General features: G+C 48.3%; 1 protein-coding gene across 16 annotated transcripts in view; it reads left to right on the top strand.

The window, feature by feature from the left end:
* Positions 1 to 110: 110 nt before the first annotated feature.
* Positions 111 to 20,330, top strand: part of GDAP1L1 (ganglioside induced differentiation associated protein 1 like 1) — a 38,769-nt gene continuing 18,549 nt past the window's right edge. For 2 of the 16 annotated variants that reach the window (XM_067013618.1, XM_067013611.1), the window contains exons 1-5: positions 148 to 222; positions 7,664 to 7,767; positions 9,598 to 9,696; positions 16,968 to 17,109; positions 17,352 to 17,391. In XM_067013618.1, coding sequence (XP_066869719.1) covers positions 16,997 to 17,109; positions 17,352 to 17,391 — 153 coding nt within the window. In that variant the 5' untranslated portion in view covers positions 148 to 222; positions 7,664 to 7,767; positions 9,598 to 9,696; positions 16,968 to 16,996. The other 14 variants (XM_067013617.1, XM_067013610.1, XM_067013622.1 and 11 more) reach the window with 14 other exon arrangements.

Genomic DNA, 20,330 nt, shown 5'->3' with positions numbered 1-20,330 from the left:
CCAGTTCGTGCTCCTCCTACTCCAGTGACTACGCAACGCGGCAGGCGGCGGCTGCGCAGGCGCAGGGCGGTGGCCGCGCCTCTCAAACGCCTGACGCCCGCCCCTCGCGAAGCACGTGCGCCTGACGTCATTTCCTGTTATTCTCTTTATTCGTCCCTCCCTCCGCAAAGGATTCGCTGTGGAACGCGTTTTGGGGTGTGCCTGCTTCCTCCTCTCGGTCAGGTGAGTGAGTGGGCGTTGTTCTTCGTTGCCGAGCTGCCTCCATTCCCCGGGTCTCCCTGTGCTTGGTGCTCCACCTGGAGTCAGGGAGGCTGCGGAATTCCGCGGGGTGAGGCCAGGGTGGGGGGATTTTAACAGCGACGGAGCCCGTCTGAGCGCTTGGCCCAAGCCGCCTCGATGCTCGAATCTGGACAGCCTGCGACATCTCCAGGGCTCCGACACCAGCCCTGGACTCCCGGGGATCTAACAGGACTGCAGAGAAGCAAGGAAGTATCGGACACGGTCAGGACCGTGAACGTAACGCCGGAATTGGAACTGAAATGCCTTTGCTTTAATAGTGCCTGTTGTTTGACTTGAGGCGACTGAGTTTCCCTCTCTGGGCCTCGGTTTTTCCATTCCGCTAAGTGAGGACCTTGGACTGTTTCAGCGAATCTCGTTTTTTTCAGGCATGGACTCCTTTGAGAATCTGGTGAGAACTGTAGAACACCTCGACAGAGAAACGCACATGCATGCTAAATTCTGCAAAAAGTTTTGGACAGTTCACCTAAGTAGGTTATTTTTAAGGATCTTTTTTCCATTTGTATGACTGACGGTTGCTCAGATGGCAGGCAGAGAAGGGGTAGGCTGAGCAACAAGCTGCCACTCCCTCCAACACCAAGACTGGTTCTGCTGCGCTAGCTGTGCCCCTCCTCACTGACCACGACCCAGCTCCACGTCTGCACTTCTCAGAGCTTTATAGGAAAAGATGGCTTTCCTCAGTAGAATGGGCTAGAGTTGGTTACGGCCCAACCTTTGTGTGAGGTTGTCACCTGAACCAAAACTTGACCCTCCCACTCCCCAATACCTTAGCTGTAATCACCTAACTAGATAGGCTGCTGAAAATAGCTTAGTATAATCAACTTAACTACAGCCAGATCTTGGAATGCCTGGCCCATGCCTGGGAATGGAATCTACAGGTCATTGGATAAGGTTGTTAAAGCATGTCGTGGGCCCTGGGTAAAACTTTTTTTTTTTTGCGGTACGCGGGCCTCTCACTGTTATGGCCTCTCCCGTTGCGGAGCACGGGCTCCGGACGCGCAGGCTCAGAGGCCATGGCTCACGGGCCTAGCTGCTCCGCGGCATGTGGGATCTTCCAGGACCGGGGCACGAACCCGTGTCCCTTGCATCGGCAGGCGGACTCTCAACGACTGCACCACTGGGGAAGTCCCAATAGGTTTTTTTCATCCCTTGTCAGTTACTGAGCCTCTCCTATGAACAAGAAGGATTTAAAATGTTTTACCCAGGGCTTCCCCGGTGGCGCAGTGGTTGAGAGTCCCCCTGCCGCTGCAAGGGACACGGGTTCGAGCCCCGGTCCGGGAAGATCCCACATAACGCGGAGCAACTAAGCCCATGCGCCACAACTACTGAGCGTGCGCTCTAGAGCCCGCGAGCCACAACCACTGAAGCCCGCGGTACTTAGAGCCTGTGCTCCGCAGCAAGAGAAGCCGCTGCAATGTAGAGTAGCCCCTCCTTGCCGCTAGAGAAAGCCTGCGTGCAGCAATGAAGACTGAACACAGCCAAAAGTAAATAAAATAAATACTTATTTTTTTTAAAGTCCTGTTAATTGTAAAGTTCCAACATCAAACCTAATGATGCTAATAATGACTACCCTGTACTATGCAGCAGCCGTGCACATGTTCATACATTTAATATTCCTGTGATTTTACAGATGAAGACGACTGGGACTCAGATGTTAAGATATCTTGTTGTAGCTCCCGTTCTGTGTCACACAGCGCTAGGAAGTGACTGAGTCAGGATTTAAACAGTCTCAAAAGCCTGGTCACCCACTGCTGCCCATCTCTCAACATCTCTTATAAAAGAATAAGCAACAGGAAAGTATTGGGGTTTCCCTGGTGGTCTAGTGGTTAGGATTTGGTTCCTTCACTGCCGTGGCCGGGGTTCAATCCTAGGTCAGGGAACTGAGATCCCACAAGCTGTGTGGTGTGCCAAAAAAAAAAAAGGGAAAATGTGCATTTTTTCCATCAGAAGATGCCAAGGGAATTTCATCAAGACCAAATACATGTTTTTAAGCTGTCATTTGAAAATATTCCTGCGGGTAAAACCACACATCCTTGAGGGCAAGGACTGTATCTAGATCAGTTGAATTCCCAAAGCCTAACACAGTTCCTGGTTAGTTAGTTCCTAGGTACGTACAGTTTTAGTGAATTCTTCATTTTACCTTAGTTCCATCCATATGGCATTAAAATCCTACAGACTAAAACGTCTGAAAATGCTTTGTTTTAGGTAAGCACGTCTCTATCATAAAGTTGGGTGCTTTCTGAGGATGTGGCTCATTGATCGGGGAGTATTTGGAAGGCGAGAACCTCTTGGGAATAAAGTCTGTTAACTCACACTACTTGATGTGGCCAGAACTTCCAAGTCATTAGATAAAGGCCTGATTCACTGTGTGGTACCTCATGACAGAATGAGAGAGAAGCCACAAAACATGACCTGAGGGAACAAAAAGCCCGATCTGCGCTCCTACATCAGTGACACAGGATCTTTCCAACCAAAGAAAAAGCCCTGAACTTATGTGGAGCCTATATGCGGGAAACTGTCTTGGTATTAACTTAATGCACATAGTAATGCCATCTAACCAGAAAGCTATGGTAGCTGTAAAATTCCTTTAAGTGTACTTCCTTCTTGTTACATGAACCTTATAAGTGATTGAACAAAGGAAACCTAGTTCCATCAAATTATACTGCAAAAGCAATCGATTTATATAGGAAGGTAACTTTTGATTTTAAAAAATAACTTTGGGGAAGGTAAGTTCAAAGCCTTAAAAAAAAATTTTTCCCCCAATGGTATGGCTGCCATCCTACAAGTTGGTAATCTGGAAGATAGTCTTTTCTTATGTTTTAAGGCTCAAATAAATTAATTTATTCCTTACCTTGATATTTTTTAAATGACTTTGGAGTGGAAGATGGTGATGATGATGATCCTTTGTGTCGATTTAGAAGGTTTGTCTCGTTTAATTTTCAGAACCAACTCGTAAAACAGGTGCTTTTATTATTTGCATTTTACAACTGAGGAAACTAAGCTCAGAACAGTTAGGTAACTTGCCCAAGGTTACACAGATTGTAAATGGCCGAACTGGGATTCAAATCTAGACGTCTTGACTCTACACCCACCTTCGTGATCACTGAGTTACACCACCTTTCTTATCCTCAACCCCACTACCGCTTTCACACCCTGACTAGATCAGGGATGCCCGCTTCTACCTGGGATATACTGTTGGGCTTGAGGAAATTGGCTACCCAGGGTTTGGGACTGTGATCCAGCTAGATGTGTCTTGCCTGCTCATTTCAGTTCCCCAGAGGGGCCTTTCTGGGCCACCCTAGTAGCCCCCTTCACACTGCATCCCCTTACTTGGCTTTATTTTTCATTATAGCACTTAATCACTATTTGACAGTGTATATTGTCACTTCCCTCACTAGAATAGAAGCTACCTGAGAACAGAGACCTCGTCTCTTTTGATTATCACTACCTTTTTCATTGAATCTAAGGTGCACATTTTCCCACAATTTAGCACTCTGAAAATCTGGATGCATCTTCTGATCGACTGTGTGTCCTAATTTAACTGGTAGCATTTATTATACCTATAGTAAATGGTGAGTCTTTAAAATGATAATGTCTTAGAGTGGTTGGCAATACAGTCTATCCCCAGGGCCAAAAGTCTGGCACCAAGCTGGCACTTGGTAATTACTTGTCAAATAAAAGCATCGAGTGTTCACTATGCGTGAGAAACTATTTAAATATTTTTGATCCCCATGATTATCCTGTTACGAAACACTTTCTGCTACCAAAGCAGTGTGGTAGTGGGAATTCCATGTGTGTTGATCATTTTGGAAGATGGCAAGTAAAGAGAGCTGTGTCCTAGTCGGCTCTGCTCTGCTGTGGGACCACGGTGCCTTTCGTGTCCACAGTTCCCTCTTGTTCTTTGCACAACCTTGCTGAGTACCTGCTGTTTACCCACTGCTGCACAGAAGCTCTTGAGAAGCTCACGGGCTAGTTGGGAACTCCAGCGGAAACGGAGGCACAGGACGCCAATGTGGGCACCCGGAAGGGTTGCCTAGCTGGCCTGGAGGTGCAGGGGGGTGTCTCCGAGAAGGCTTCCTGGAGGAGGTGCTGTAACTGGGTTTCAAATGTCAGGTATTGACCCAGGAAGTGGGAAGGGATGGGATGAGACCAGGCAGAGAGTCCAAGCCCACTCAAGGAGAGAATCGTGTTAAGGAGCTGGGATTGTGTCCTTAAGCAAAATGGTGATGTGCCCGTGGGCAGTTTATTTCACTCTGGAAGCCTCTTAGAAAGTAGATGGGGAGGGAGGCCAGCTAGCAGACACTCGAAATGATGTGAGTGAAGACCAGAACTGAAACAATGGCTAGAGGGCAATAGGAGGCCACAGAGTCTAAAGAGATTAGCAGGACTTGCCAGGGCCTGCTGATCAGAGAGTTGTCCAGACTGAGTGAATGAGTGGCCAATAGGTGGCACTATTTACTGAGGAGGGAAATCCAGGAGAGTAGACTTGGGCACTGGGTAGAGTTTAGTTTTAGGCATAAGGAGTTTGAAATGCAGATGAAAGTGGGACTCACGTCACAGGATTTATCCTAAGAATCGTGGGAGCTATGGAAGAGAAGAGAAATGAGTGAATTTATTCTAGAAAGATAACTCTGGTTTCAGCGTGGATGGCACAGTGGTCTGAAAGCACGTGGCCATAGGAATGGAAAGCAAGTTAACAGATTGAAAGTTGTATAGATAGGCTTTAGTGAGAGATCGGATGTGAACAGAAGGGGCAGGGAGAGAAAGTCGGGGACGACAATTCGCTTTCTAGTTTAGCAACCGAATGGGTATTGTTGCCTATTTCTAATGAAACATTGAATCCAGTTGACAGGGAAAAGATGAAGAACCACATTTAAATGGAAGATCATAATAAAAGCCAATACTTTTAAAGCTTTTCCTCTGTGTCAGAAAACTCATTCGAATTCTCACAACGGTCCTATAAGATTATCCTTATCATCTTTGGTTTCCAGATGAGGAGACTGAAGCCAAGAGAAATTAAGTAACTTGCGTGAGGTCACTCAGCTGGTTAGTGATGGGTCTGGAATTTGAACCGAGGCACTCAGTCTGGAGTCAGCTCTCACACGGGCTGTGCCTTCCTGTGACGTAGTACCTCTAAATGATGAGCTCGGTTTAGACACTTTGACCTTGAGAGATCTGCAGGGCACACACAAGGAGGTATCCAAGGAATGGGAAGAGATATGGGTCCGAAGTTCAAGTGAGAGATTCGGACTGGAAAGAGATTTTGGAGTCAGCACACAGGTGGCCGATGAAGCCACAGGGGAGGGCACGGGCCCCCACGGAGAGGTGAGAAGTACCACGAGGAAAGAAAGAAGGGGAACCCTGGGAAACGAGCAGTAAGCATTCCAGCTGTGGGGAAGGTATCTTCCCTTAGGCACATGAATAAATTGGCATCAGGTTTACAGGTCACCAGCCAAAATTTATTGAGTTCGGTCAGCTTTGCGTACCCTGGCACAGCAGAGTTCTTGGACCTGCAACCCTAAGGACCTACCCTGGGTGGTGGTGATCCTCCCCACCCTCTCCTACCACAAGATCCACTCGGTGGCCTGTTGGCTTCCTGGACACCTTTTTTTGCCCTTCACCACAACTGAAGGGCCACTAGCTTCTCCATCTACCTCCTGTCAGTGTTGTCAGCCCAGGGGCCCTCCCCATCTCCAGGGCTCCAGAAATAACGTCACTTGGGACTCCAGGTACCTCCTCAAGTTATTTTTAGCCTTTTACCCTTACATTTTTTTGTGTCTCCAGCTCGATTCTAAGCTTCTAGAGGGCAAGAAGCACATTTCCCCCCCAACTTTCCCTATTCTCCCCCTGAGCCCCATTCACCCTGGGTATGTAGGTTAAATGTCCCTACGCTGTGTGCTCCCATACCACCTCGCACTTCCTCCATCGTAGGCAGGGCTGCATCTTGTGTCCCTGGTACCCGGCACGGGGTCTGCCACAGAATCTACTGAATGAGTGAGAGAGTCCGTCAGTCAATCCATCGATCATCTTGCTCAGTAAATAATTAGAGTTGCCCACTGGCTTTTGAGACCTGTAACTGGGGCCTTTGGGCTCCTTTGACAGTTGATTTTAGCAGCACGGCCCTTCACAACAGTCTCTTGTTTGGGGAGGAATAGGCGAGAGGTGGGGAAGTGGAGATTAACTGTGTTTTCCTGTCATTCTATTCATAACCCCAAAGCTATTATGATCTGTTAGTTGATCGTTGCCTTCCTCAAATATTGGCTCACAGAAAGGGGAGGGAATGGGAACTTCGGGATGCCTTGATAAGTGACCTCACTCTATCCCTCTAGGCACTGGTTCTGGTTAAATCTGCAGCAGTTTGAGTCCCACGACTCAATCCTCAGAGCCTGGAGAGGGGATGGGAGGCTTTTCCTGGTAACTTGATCACCAGCAGGGGGAGCGCTAGGATCGCAGATTCTCTTAAGTGTGCTTAAACCCCTTTACGGAGTAGGGTGGGTTTTCAAAACTGTTGAAGACTGAGAGTTATGAGTCACTTGCCTTCTAGCTAAAATTTTCATTCAACTTTGCAATTTAAACTGTATGATGACATCAGGAAGGTATTAAGGCCAAGAAATAGAATCAACCAGTAAAGCTACAAGAAGAAAAGAATCTGTAAATGGTGAGGACAGGAAGGGATTATTGAGAAGAGCTACTGGGATGCTGGTAATACTGTTTCTTAATCTGATGTTGGTTATAGGAATGTGTTCAGTTTGTGAAAATTCATCAAGCTATAACACATAGTATAGGTACATTTTTCTGTATATGTATTAAATTTCAATAAATGTTTTAAAAACTAAAAAAAACCCACCTGTATGTATAACACAAGATATGCATTGGATTAGGGTGACTGTTCTTTTTACCCCATAAATCTTAACCTTATCAGAGTCACAAGACCCTCTGAAAAAGACCCAAGGTTAAGAACTTCTGCAGCAGCAAAATAGAGAAAAAGAGCTAAGCACATGAACAGATAGTTCACCAAAAAAAGAAATACAACTGACTCTCAAACATATGGAAAGATGCTTACTTTCAGTCTTCAAAAAAATGAATGCTTGTTAAAAGTGCACAGAAATACCAATTGTAACCTATCTGGTTGGCAACAGTTCCAAAGTTTGACAGCACATTCGGTGGGGTTGGAGGTAGGGGGTGGGCAGTAGGCAACAGGCTCTCTTAGATATTACTGGAGGGATTGTGAAATGTCAAGTCTAGGAATCCACCCTGTAGATGACATTTGTAGATCTATGCAATGACTTATGTAAAAGGTTAGCCATTGCAGCATTGGTTGTAAGAGCAAAAAGATTGGAAACAACCCAGATGTCCATCTGTACAGGACGGACCGGGCACAGAAACTGCGATGTGGCTCCATGCAGAAGTACTAGGTAGCTGGAAACAGAGGACGCTCTTTGTGGACTGAGGAAAGCGCTCCAAGATACAGTAAGTAAACAACAAACAAACAAAAAACCAAGATGTGAGCTAAGAATATATATTTGTATTACTTGTGTCTGAATAAAGAAACACTGAAAAGGTATACAGGACAGCAAGAGAAGCAGGTCAGAGGATGGGGGGACGGGGGAGCCAGACTTTGTACCGTGGACCTTGGGTTCTGATTTTTGAATCCTGAAGTATCTTACCTATGCCAAACAACAGCCACAGCAGGTTTAAAGAGCCCTGTTCTGAAGCTCTTGAGCTAAGCTTCTAGGCTCTCATACTTATTATAAAAATATCTGCCAACTGCACAATGACTGGGTTTGGTTTTTTAAATTTGAATGAAGCTGTGTCTTGATGAGAGTCTTCAACTTTTTCTGCATTTGAGCTGCTGTGTCATGGTTTCCTGGCTCAGCCTCAACTCCCAAGAATTTTTTCCTCGCCCTGCCCGTGCTCTAAACCAGTCTTCCGCCCTCTCAAGTGTTGACATCTACCTATAATTCATGAGCATCTTATTCTGCCTGAGGGGAAAGGAAAAGGTTTCACCAAAAGAGTGCTCCTGTGCCCTCAGATGCCATCTGAGATCTTGGTCTTCATCCGTTCACCTTTGCCTGTCTTTACCGCCATTCTTTTCCCTTCCCAGCTCCTTAAAGTGTCTTCCCTCCAAGACCAGCCCCCACTGTAACGTCACTTTGGTTTCTGTCTCTTGCACCTTCTCTGGAAACTCACACCATTATTTTCTGTACATGCAAACATACATCATGTCTTCCTCTGTATTTAAAAAAACAAAACCAAAACAAACCAAAAACCTCCACAAAACCCAAACCCACAAATCCCCTTTCTACCTGGATTCCCCCTAAGTTCCCGTCCTTTTTCTCCCCATTAGACCATAGTCAGTGTCTCTCCTTTGTCTGCTGCAACCAGACTTCCATCCTCACTGCAACGCTTCTGGCCAAGGGCAGGAGTGGCTTCCTTGCTGCTGAATCCAGCGGCCCCTTTCTCAGCTCTCACGTTGCCTGAGTTCTGAGCACTGTCTGACGCTGGTCGTGGCCTCCTCCTCAGCTCACTCCCCGTCCAGCTTCTGTGGTCCCTGCGCACAGGGCCGTCCTTGCCGCCTGTCCTGCTTCCTCTCCTCCCCAGTCTCCTCATCTGCTCGTCTGCGGTCCTCAGGCCTCGCCGCACCACGCTTCTCACCTCATTCACTCCCTGGATGAGCCTGTGTCAGAGAATACAGAAATCCACTCTGACTTGCTTGAGTGGAAAAGGAATTTACTGGAAGGATATCAGAAAGCTCACTCAACAAAAGGGAATGCTGAACAGCCAGGCCTCATCAGACTGGGGACAGAGCCTTTCCCAGGTGCCAGGAATTCGCAGGCAGCCTCTCTGGGGCGTTGCCATCAGATGCCATGCATTTGTGATCCCTCCATGCCCCTCTGCACAGGATTCAGGTTCTGTCGGGAGAAGCCCTGGGTGGCCCTGCAGCAGCCATCAGCGCTTCTCTCCCACTACCAGTACCCGGGGATGACCACTGTCAGCATTTTGTCGTAGTGCTGTGATGTGCCCAACAGCCAGGCTGGCTCTGTTAGAAGTCCGGCTTCACCACACCCACCCCTCTGTGTGGCCTTGGACATGCTGCCCAAGCCCTGTGCCTCCATTCACTGCTCTGAAAAATGGGGCTGATGATAAGACCCACCTCAGAGGGCTTGGAGAGGATTGAGTGATTTGATAGGACCCTGCCAGTTTCCTGGTGAGTGTCCAACAAATGTTAGCTGCTATTATTATTTTATATGTATCTATTTTTTAAAAATTTTATTATTTTTTTTTGGCTGCATCGCACAGCATGTGGGATCTTAGTTCCCTGACCGGGGATTGAACCTGCACCCCCTGCAGTGGAAGTGTGAAGTCTTAACCACTGGACCACCAGGGAATTCCCTAAATGTATGTATTTTTATTGCTGATAAACTATGTATACAGTTTTATATTCTTTTTTTCATTAACTATTGTAAGCATCTTCCATGGCACAAAATATTCCTCAAAAACCTTTTTTTTTTTTGCCATGCTGTGCACCATGCGGGATCTTAGTTCCCCAACTAGGGATCAAACCCGTGCCCCCTGTAGTGGAAGTGCAGAGTCTTTTTTTTCCTTTAAATTTATTTATTTATAATAAATAATAAATAAATTATTTATTATTTATTATAAACATTATTATTTATAATAATTAAATTGTTTTTGGCTGCATTGGGTCTCTGTTGCTGCGCGCGGGCTTTCTCTGGTTGCGGCGAGCGGGGGCTACACTTTGTTGCGGTGCGTGGGCTTCTCATCGTGGTGGCTTCTCTTGTTGTGGAGCACGGGCTCTAGGCATGCGGGCTCAGTAGTTGTGGCGCACGGGCTTAGTTGCTCCGCGGCCTGTGGGAGCTTCCCAGACCAGGGCTCAAGCCTGTGTCCCCTGCATTGGCAGGCGGATTCTTAACCACTGCACCACCAGGGAAGTCCCGCTGCCTTGGGAATTTTAAAGTGTGGGGCACAAGGAATCCCTTAAGCTGTGTCAATTGTGCTGAGGTTGAAAAACCCTGACCTACACCTTTGCCAGTGCTGGCTATGGCCATTTCTTTTAATCTTGCCAGTCTGGTAGTTCTAAAAATGATACCTTATTTTACTTTGTACCTCTTCAGGAGAATGGAGTTATTTTTACTTCTTCCTTAATATATTATTGGATTTGTTTATGTGGTTTTTGGCCGAGGCACACAGCTTGCAGGATTTTAGTTCCCCAACCAGGGATTGAACCCAGGCCCCAGCAGTGAAAGCGCCGAGTCCTAACCACTGGACCACCAGGGAATTCCCTTGAATTTGTTATAATGAACATGTAATATTTTTGTATTTTTTTGAAAAGCCATTAAGGGTTTTTAAAAATCTATACCTCTTTGATGGTTTGTACGCTGTCTGTTCTTAAGATTTGATCGTGTAAGTGCCTGCTTGTTCTTTCCTGATAAGATGTAGCAAGAAATCCTCAATGTGGGCCTTGAGAAGCTGTCAATATTTCAGGTTCAAGTCCCTCATCCTCTGGTTTCAGAATTTCTCCATTTCTCTTCCAAAGTACCTTCTCCCAGCAGACTCCCAGGCCCAGGAGCCATCTCCGAGAATCATTTTAGCCCAGAGACACTCCTCACCACAGAACAGGGCTCCAAGACAGAAGGTTTCCCAGGCTGACCTTAGGGCACCCGAACACCTGCCAGGGACTCAGCTACCCAGATGCCAGGAAAAAAAAAATCCTCAGGCTCCTTTCTTAGCTGTGAAACCTGAGATCCATTCACCCTGTGCACCTCCCAGGCATTACAGCCAGCCAAGGCCATGGGGCTTCTGCAGAGCCTGGGGCTGCTGGTATCAGCTCTAGTGCGCCAAGGACGTGCTCACATTTCCCTCCCCTGGGTCCTGTCCAAATGGAAAAGGGCTAGAGCCCTGCCCCAAGCCCAGCCCAGCATGGCAAGGACCCCTAGAGAAGGGTCCCACTCCTTTTACTTGGCCCAGAGCAAGCCATAGCCAGCCTGAAGGAAGTGTCCATGGAGGACTTGTTGGTATTACTTGGATCCTCCTAAGAAAATGTCCCACGTGGCAGAAATGGCATAGGCTTGCCTGCAGCCTTTGCAGGTGGCCCAGTAGCAGACTTTCAAAGTGGGCAGACAGCTCCTCCTGGCCCAGGGCCAGGCAGGCAGGACTTCTGCCAGTGGTTCTGTGCATTTGATATGCAGCTCACTGTGGTTTTACAGGAAGTAAGGGCAGATGTGAGGCTGCCTCGTCTAATGGCTCTGTCCACTCTCGGAATCCACACAGATCCATTCACACAGTGGGATGGAATGTCCAGCCTGTGAGGCCATGGATGCCTGAGATGCCCCTGCATTGTTGACTTAGAGAGAGAGAGAGAGAGAGAGAGAAAGAGAGAGAGAGAGAGAGAGTAAGAGGGAGGGAGAGAGAGAGCTGTAAGAGGCTCCCAGAGGGAAGGGAAGGGAGTGATGTGAGGGAAAGAACACCCATCCGCAAGTCAGGGCCTGAATTCTGCTCCTCCCTGGCTGTTTCTCTGGGACACATAGACCACTTTACTTCTTTGGGCCTCAGCTTTCTTGTTAATTGGTTATTGATAGCACTAACTCTTTTCCAACTTGCAATTTGCTTAAATAAAAACATTGTCAATTAGATAAAGTTGTCTAAAATAAACAAGAGATTTTAAATGAAGTTTAGAACCAGTCCAGTTCCTGTTGGTTAGTTTTTCTTATTCAAAAGTAATAGGAAAAAAAAAATAGAAGATACAGCCAAGTGAAAAGTAGTTCATAGAGAATTCATAGAGAACACCCAGAATTCCACCAATCCAGAGACCATGCTTATTGGTGTCTTGTTGGGATCCTTCCAGAAAAGAGGTTCTTTTTTTTTTTTTTTTTTGGCGGTACGCGGGCCTCTCACTGTTGTGGCCTCTCCCGTTGCGGAGCACAGGCTCCGGACGCACAGGCTCAGCGGCCATGGCTCACGGGCCCAGCCGCTCCACAGCACGTGGGATCCTCCCTGACCGGGGCAGGCGGACTCTCAACCACTGCGCCACCAGGGAAGCCCGAAAAGAGGTTCTTAACGTGTATTGGTGGATGGGCTTTGGGGGAAGAGAGCCCCTGAATGATTTAACAAACCCCCTCTCATGAGCCATTTAGGATATTTCTGTTATTTTACCATTACAAAGAATGCCGTGCAGAGAGAAGCTAGATGAAAAAGAATTAGAACTTAATGAGAAAACAAGAAGAAAAACACAATCTGAACACCTGAAGAAAAACACAATCTGAACTCCTGACAAAAACTGCTTTAAAGGGCACAAAAGGAGGGCACAAAAATGACCATTCATAGACAAATGATGAGTGCTCATTTTCAGCCATTTACATTTAGGTCAACAAATATTTACCGGGCAGATGCTGTTACATGCCAGACCCTGTGCCAGGTGCTTCCCACCTGAAGAAGAGATCTTCTTCAGGTGAAGCAACCAATCCCACGGTCTGGTCCTCAAGTCAATGCCCAGCATCTGTGATGTCCTGCCCTGGCAGGAAGGGCCTGCCAGCTCCCTGTTGAGTCATTGACCTGTGAGCATGCCCAGACCTTCCAACAAAGTATCCGTGAACAGATGGCCACAGCATGGGGGCAGCAAGGCCCAGACCTTTGAGGACAGACTATTGCTAGTGACACTAGAAGAGGTTCTGCAGCCTCAAGAGGGGATGAGTGGGGATGGAGAGAAGCTGAGTCAGCCCTGACTGGAGGATATAAACTGCTGTCCTCCGTGCAAACAGCCCGTGTGCCTGAGAGCAGTGCTTTTCCCACTCGTGTGTGTTGATCTCCTGGGGGTCTTGTTAATTGTGGATTTTGATTTAGCAGGTCTAGGGTTGGGCCTGAGATTATGCATGTCTTACAAGTTCCCAGTGATGTGGTGATACTTCAGACCAGACTTTGAGTAGCAAAGCCCTAGGGCAGTGGAATCACAGTCTCCTGGAAGAACTTTAAAAATGTGGAAAGTTTGGCTTCCCCCAGACCTACTGATTCAGAATCTTCTGGTCCATTTATTCAGTAGGTCTCAACCTGGACTGCATGTTAGAATCATTTGAATGTTTGTTTAAAAAGCCGATTCCCAGGGTCAAGAATCACGTGATAGCCTCCCTTCCTCCTTCCCTCCCTGCCTCCCTCCCTCTCTTGCTGCTTTAGTTTGAAAGTCTCCCGCAGGTGACTCTGATGACCAGCCCAGTTTGCTTGGGGACCAGAGGCAGTGTTTCTGAGTCCTGGCTGCACATCAGAGTCACCCGAGAGCTTTACGACATGTTGATATCAGGGGCCCTCCCTGCAGACCAACTGATTGAGAATTTCTAGGGGCTGAAGCCAAGTGATTAGCGTTTCACAGAGTTGCCCAGGGTGCAGCCCCTAGGGTAGAGACTGATATAAAAATCATCTTGGGATTCTCAGTGGAAGTACAAGTTACCATACTCTCTCCCGAACATTCAGTTCAAGGTCTGGGGTGAGGGCCAGGAACCTGTATGTTTAACAAGAGGTGCTCATGAGATGGCAAGTTTGGGAAACGTTAAGGTAGAAAAAAGATCCTTGGGTTGGAGTCAGAAAGACAGTGCTCCTGCCTGTGTGACTTCTCACAGGTCACTTAGCCTCTCTGAGATTTGTATCTCCATTGATAAACCAGAGATTATTTATAATAACTGCCTGAGGCAGGGATGGATAAGATCTGTTTACCCGTCCATAGCATAGCTGTAGGAAAGTGGCTGCTACAGGCCAGGGACTCACATACCCAGCTCTGCTTTGCATTGAAGTGGGGCAGCCACAGGGTTCTGTCCAGTGGAATGTGAGCAGAGTGAGGAGTGCTCACCTGGTGCTCTGCTCTCTCTCTTTACTATCTGCCCATAAAGATTAATGCCCATTGGATATCAATGCCTGGGTGATCTTGGGAGCCACAAAGGCAGGTTGACAGAACCCCCTGCCCCTCCCCCCACCGGCTGCTAATTGGACTTAATGTGAGTGAAAAAATAAACTTCAACTGGGTAAAGAAAGTCACTGGGATTTGGCAGTTTAGCTGTTACAGTAGCTAGTGCTATATTAACTAACACACTCCTTCGAGGATTGTGGCAAAAATTAAGTTATCAAAAGCAGAGGCTGCAAACAAACTACACGAGGGCTTAGCTCTGGCTCACAAGTATGTTTGTTACAAGACCAACTTGAGGTCTATGAGTCGCCACAATCCCCACCACACCCTGTGGGATCATACCTGGCCGGCCTCATATTTATGGCATTTATGGCATTTCTCTGATCTCTGTGGCTTCCTGAGTCAGCGGGGCCGTGATGTAATAGATGTAGAAGTTAGATGCATTCGCTGTTAGGATTTTTCACAGTGAATTCCTTCAGGTGACTTTTAATTCCCAGGAGAACCATTCATCCTGCCCAGAATTTGGAAGCAAAATCTCCTGAGTGATCCTTACTGGCTGAAGGATGTCGTCCAGCCCCACCCCACCCTGTGACCATTTCAGTATCTGTTCTATGGAGGTAGGAGGAGGAGGAGAAAAGAACTCAGGTGTTGGGACTTCCCTGGTGGTCCAGGGGTTAGGACTTCACCTTCCAATGCAGGGGGTGCGGGTTCAGTCCCTGGTCAGGGAGGTAGGATCCCACATGCCTCGTGGCCAAAAAACCAAAACATAAAACAGAAGCAATATGGTCACAAATTCAAGAAAGACTTTAAAAGTGGTCCAAATCAAAAAAAAAAATCTTTAAGAAAAAACAGCAACAAAACCTCAGGTGTATGTGGGGATCAGGTAGACGGGGATCCCAGCTCCAGTTCCTAGGTGGTTCCTAGGTGGTGATATGAGGTGAGACATTTTCTGTTTGCCAAGCCTGTTTTTCCATCTGTCAAGCGTGGACATTAATACTCTTCTTGTGGGACTTCTGTAAAGGACCTGGTTAAAGGACACTGAGATGACCATGTTAATTTCCTCCCTCTTTTCCTGTAGTGTGGGGACCAAGCCTGGCTTTGCCCCCAGTAGTAAGGGGAAATCCAGTAGTATCTCTTTTTTTTTTTTATCAACTTTGAATTCTTTTTTTTTTTTAATTTATTTTTTGGCTGCGTTGGGTCTTTGTTGCAGTGCGCGGGCTTCTCATTGTAGTGGCTTCTCTTGTCGCGGAGCACGGGCTCTAGGTCCGCGGTCTTCAGTAGTTGTAGCACGCGGGCTCAGTAGTTGTGGCTCGCGGGCTCTAGAGTGCAGCCTCAGTAGTTGTGGTGCACGGGCTTAGTTGCTCTGTGGCAATGTGGGATCTTCCCGGACCGGGTCTCGAACCCATGTTCCCTGCATTGGCAGGCAGATTCTTAACCACTTAACCACTTAACCACTCTTAACCACTGCACCACTAGGGAAGCCCCAACTTGAATTCTTTTGAAAAGATACAAATAATGCGCTTCTATTGTAGGTATATTAATCTGCTCTGGCTGCCATAACAAAATACTGCAAATTGGGTGGCTTAAACAACAGAAATGTATTTTCTCACAGTTCTGGAAGCTGAAAGTCCAAGATCAAAGTTGCCAAGGGAGGGCAAACTGAGAAGCTTATTTTCCTGGTGCATCTAGTTGCTCAATGATAAATAAAACATTATAGCAAGGTAAGCAAGGATATATTAAGGAATTTTATGTAAAGTTCCCATGAATGTTTAGGATAAACTATGTGATGGCAAAGGCATTACGGGGCTCCTCTAGTCATGCCTCAGTCTCTGGGGTGAAAATGTGACCTTGGACCAATGAATGACTTGACATCGCTGAGCCTCACCTCCCTCATCTGGAAAAAACGATTACTGAGCAGATGAAATGAGGTGATGCATGTAGAGTATTTGGGTTGATAAATGCTTGCTGTGCTGTCATTTATATTATTGTCATGTTATGACCTTATGGCTAAAAACAGAGACCCTGCAGCTGGTCAGCCTGGGTTCGAATCTCAGCTCCACCACTTACTAGCTAGATGACCTTGGGCAAGGTCACTTAGCCTCTCCTGCCTCAGTTTCCGCCTCTGTAAAGTGAGTCTAATAGGATTATTGTGAGGATTAAATGAATTGATGGTGCCTGGACACACAGGAGTGCTATGTAAGCATTTGCTCAATAAATCATAATGTGTTCCCTTCTGCCCTTAGAGGTCCTTCTGGAGAAAAGTTAGAAAATAACAGCTTCAAAGAGAGACGAGCTAATTTCCAGACACTGATTTATAAAAGGAATGTATTTCTATGACACCAGTTGTCCTATTTGCCTTTTAGAAGATTTGAGAGGCAGAATGCGTTTATAATGGTGGAATCTTCGGCAGCTGGCTGGCCAGATTCGAGCTATCTGGGGGCATGGCCCACTTCCCTGTGGCTCCTGGTGCCCTTCCACCGAGCCTGACCTTGGACTGGTGGCTTTTCTGGCACGGGCCAGGGGTGGGCCAAGGGGAGGAGGAGGGAAGGAGCTCCTGGGATCCCCCTCGCCCCTCCCCCACTCGCCCAGTGAGTAATGACATTCACGGGGAAGGGAGGGAGGGAGCGAAGGAGAGGGGCAGGCTCGGCGAGGCCATGTGATGCTGGGCGAGAGAGAGCCGCCACCGCCGGAGCCTCCTTCTTTCTTGCCTCTGATTTCGGGCTGTCATGGCGACCCCCAATAATCTGACCCCCACCAACTGCAGCTGGTGGCCCATCTCGGCGCTGGAGAGCGATGTGGCCAAGCCGGCGGAGGCCCCCGAAGCAGCCGAAGCGGCCAGCCACGCCCACTGGCCCAAGGAGAGCCTGGTTCTGTACCACTGGACCCAGTCCTTCAGCTCGCAGAAGGTAGAGCCCGGAGGGAGCAGGGGAATCCGACCGATGCACCAGGAGGCTTGGGGGAGGGGATCCGGGAGGGCTTAAGGGGTCTGAAGACCTGGTGAGAGACTGGAGGGTAGGATCGGGGGCTTCGGGGCCCAGAGGACGGGGGAAGCTGGGCTGCCCTCCCGGGAGGTGACTGGCCCTGTCTTGGGCCCCAGGAGCACCGTCCCTAATTCTAGGAACACCCATTTTGCCTCTTTCCCTCCCAGAAAGACCCGGTCTGTTGAAGAGCTGAGAAGAGAGACAAAGGCAAGGGGAAGGGAATGGGCACTGCTGGAAACGCGGCCTGTTGGAGGGGGCTGCTGCTGCGCGGAGGGGGGAGGGGCGCTTCCTGGGGTCCAGCCTCCGGCCCCAGGCCCCAGTAGTTCCATCGCAGGCCCTTTCCCCCTCCCCCCCACCCCCGCGCTGCTGTCCCCATGCCACAGGCCTGCGGGTCAAAGCTCCTCTGCCCTTCTGCCCGGCTGGGGGCCTTCTGATTGGAGCTTGAAGGGTCTGACCCTAGCCCTCCCCCCACCCCACCCCCCAATCTTGAGCTGAGAAGGAAGGAGTTAACCCATCTCCTCAAACCAGCTCAGCTGGCCCATAAGGTCTGTGCTTTTTGCTCTTAAAGGCACAGACGGCCACACGGTCCCATCTCAGACTCAGGGGAGCTAGAAGGCGGTTGGGAATGCAGCCTGGTGTTGAGTTATCGGGGTTCCCGCTTCCTGGGGGTGAGGTCCAAGCACTGAGCCTGTAAGACCAGGGGCCTCTAGGAGCGCAGTCTCTCACCCTGGGCTGTCCTCTCTGTGGGGTGCAGATTCAGCACCATGGCCAGGTCCCAGCAGGCGGTCCTGCTGGAGCCTAAGGGTCACCCACTGCCTGACCCTTCGACTTCTCTTCTCCCTGAAAGATCCTTTTGTTCCATTCACTCATTTTCCAGATGGAGAAACAGATTCCTTAAAGAGAAATGGCCTTGGAACCAGGCTCTATGGTTTGATTCTTGGTCTAGGCTCAGTTCCATCATCTGGAAAATGGGATGATAATAACAATAATAGCTACTTCTTCTAATTGCAACCCCCTCTCAGGATCGCTGAGGGTTGTTGAACAGGCGGTACTGCTTAGTGTCCTACAATGGCACTAGTCAAACTTGAGCATACCTTACTGGTTCAAGCACAGAATGCTGGGTCCCACCCCAGAGATTTTGACTCAGCAGATCTGGAGTAGGGCCAAAGATGCTGCATTCTAACCGGCTACCAGGTGATGCAGGTGAAGCTGGTCCTCTGATCCCCCTTTGAGTAGTTCCTAGTTTAAAGTACAGACTGTGAGGCCAGAAAGGCCCCAGCAGGAGAGCCATCTTCTCCAATAATTCACCATGGAGTTTTTGGCAGGTCACTTTGCTTCCCTAAAGTCTCAGTTTTATAATCTGTAAAATGGAGCTAATGGGAGTACCTTCTTCAGAAGGCTATTGTGATGGTGAAATGAGATGATGCACAAAAAGTGCTGATCGCAGTGCCTGGCATGGTGTCAAGGCTCTGTTAGTAAAGGGTGTTACGATATCACTAAAGCGCTAGGTAAAGGAGGGGTTGGAGTTAATCAAGGTCATGCTGGGACTCTTCTGTACATGCATGCTGAACACCTACTGCATGCCAGGCTCCATACAAGTTGCTGGGGGGGTTGGGAATGAATCAGACTGACCTCCAGATGCCAGGATCTCCTCCTCCCCAAAACCTCAGGAGCCAGGCCCCAGTGACCAGGAGGTAGGAGGGTGGCCCCTCCCATCACCATTTCCTGAGGGAGCCTCCTGAATATTCCTTATTCAGCATGAGCTCAGGGCTAAGGTGGCCCCTTAGTCAGGTATGGGACCACCTACTGCAATCCCATTTGTGACCAAGCCTCTGACCAAGGCAGCCTAGCATTCTCCTGACTCTCCTGCCAGGGCCTTCCCCTTGCCCAGGGGCCTGTGGTGGGTTCTAGAGGCAGTGTAGCCTGATGGAAAACACATGGGCTCTGCAGTCAGATGGTCCTGGTTCCAGTCTCATCTTGAGTGCTTACTGGCTGTGTGACCTTGGACAAGTCACTTCCACCTCCTCTGTGCCTCAACATCCTCATCTGGAAAAGGGGACATTTACATCTGACCGTGCAAGATTCCTGGGGGACTGAAAGGACAGGGACATGTGTTAAGTGTCTGGCACACAGTATGGGCTTAGCAGGTGCGTTTCCTTCTTTCTCATCAGTCCTAAAGGGCCTTGCCTGCATGCAGAGGGGCCTCCCAGACATGGCAGAAGGGAAGTAAATGACCTCTACCTGCCACTCTGGCCTTACTTTTTAAGCTCTTGGGCACTGGCACTCCAGCCCTGTCCATGCTGCCCTCGACAATTTACCACCCCCTCTCCCACTCCCAGGAGGTCCACAGGCGAGAACTGCACATCTTACTACTCCTCTGCTCAGAAGCCTACAGTGGCTCACAAGTCCTTCCAGGAAAAAACCGGAGTCCTCATAATGGCCTCAGGCCCTACTGCAGGATCTAACCTTGCCTGGGTCATGGACCCACTCATCAATTGGGGGAAGCCCATGGACTTTTCTCAGAATAGTACTTTTAATTGAATAACATCAAATACATAGGAGTATTAGATTAGAACGAAAACCAATCATACTGAAGTAAAGCTATTGACATATTTTCAAAACAAATTTGTTACATAATAATATGTGTTTCTGTATTAACCCATAGTATCACACGATCTAGTGGCAGGACTAATAACTACTGTAATGTTGAAGTCGTGACGGATGTAATTGCAGCAACTGTGAAGTGATGAAAATATCTGATTCCTAGCGGTGACAATATTATAGGCACGGCTAACACCACCATGCTTTGTTGCCTACACTCATAATTGAAGAGAATGCTAAGTGTCAGCTTGACATGCCTGAAAATAAACCTGTAATTTTCCGATCCTAGTTTGAGGGCTCCCTGAATTTATTCAGAGACCCCTGGGTCTAAGAATCTCAATTAAATATCCCTGTGCATGACCCTTTCTGACCTCCTCTCCTTTTGTCACCTCCGTCCATCCTGCTCCAGCAGGATGGCCACCTCACCATTTTTCAAACATGTCAGACATGCTCCCACCTCAGGGCCTTTGCACTGGCTGTCCCCTCTGCCTGGATCCCTGTGTGGACTACTCTCTCTTTGTTCTTTGCTCAAATGTCGTCTTCTC

This window comes from Kogia breviceps, chromosome 14 (genome assembly GCF_026419965.1).
Source record: "Kogia breviceps isolate mKogBre1 chromosome 14, mKogBre1 haplotype 1, whole genome shotgun sequence".
Taxonomy (NCBI): Eukaryota; Metazoa; Chordata; class Mammalia; order Artiodactyla; family Physeteridae; genus Kogia; species Kogia breviceps.
Note: the sequence above shows the minus strand (reverse complement) of the source record. Positions and strands in the feature narration are given on the sequence as shown.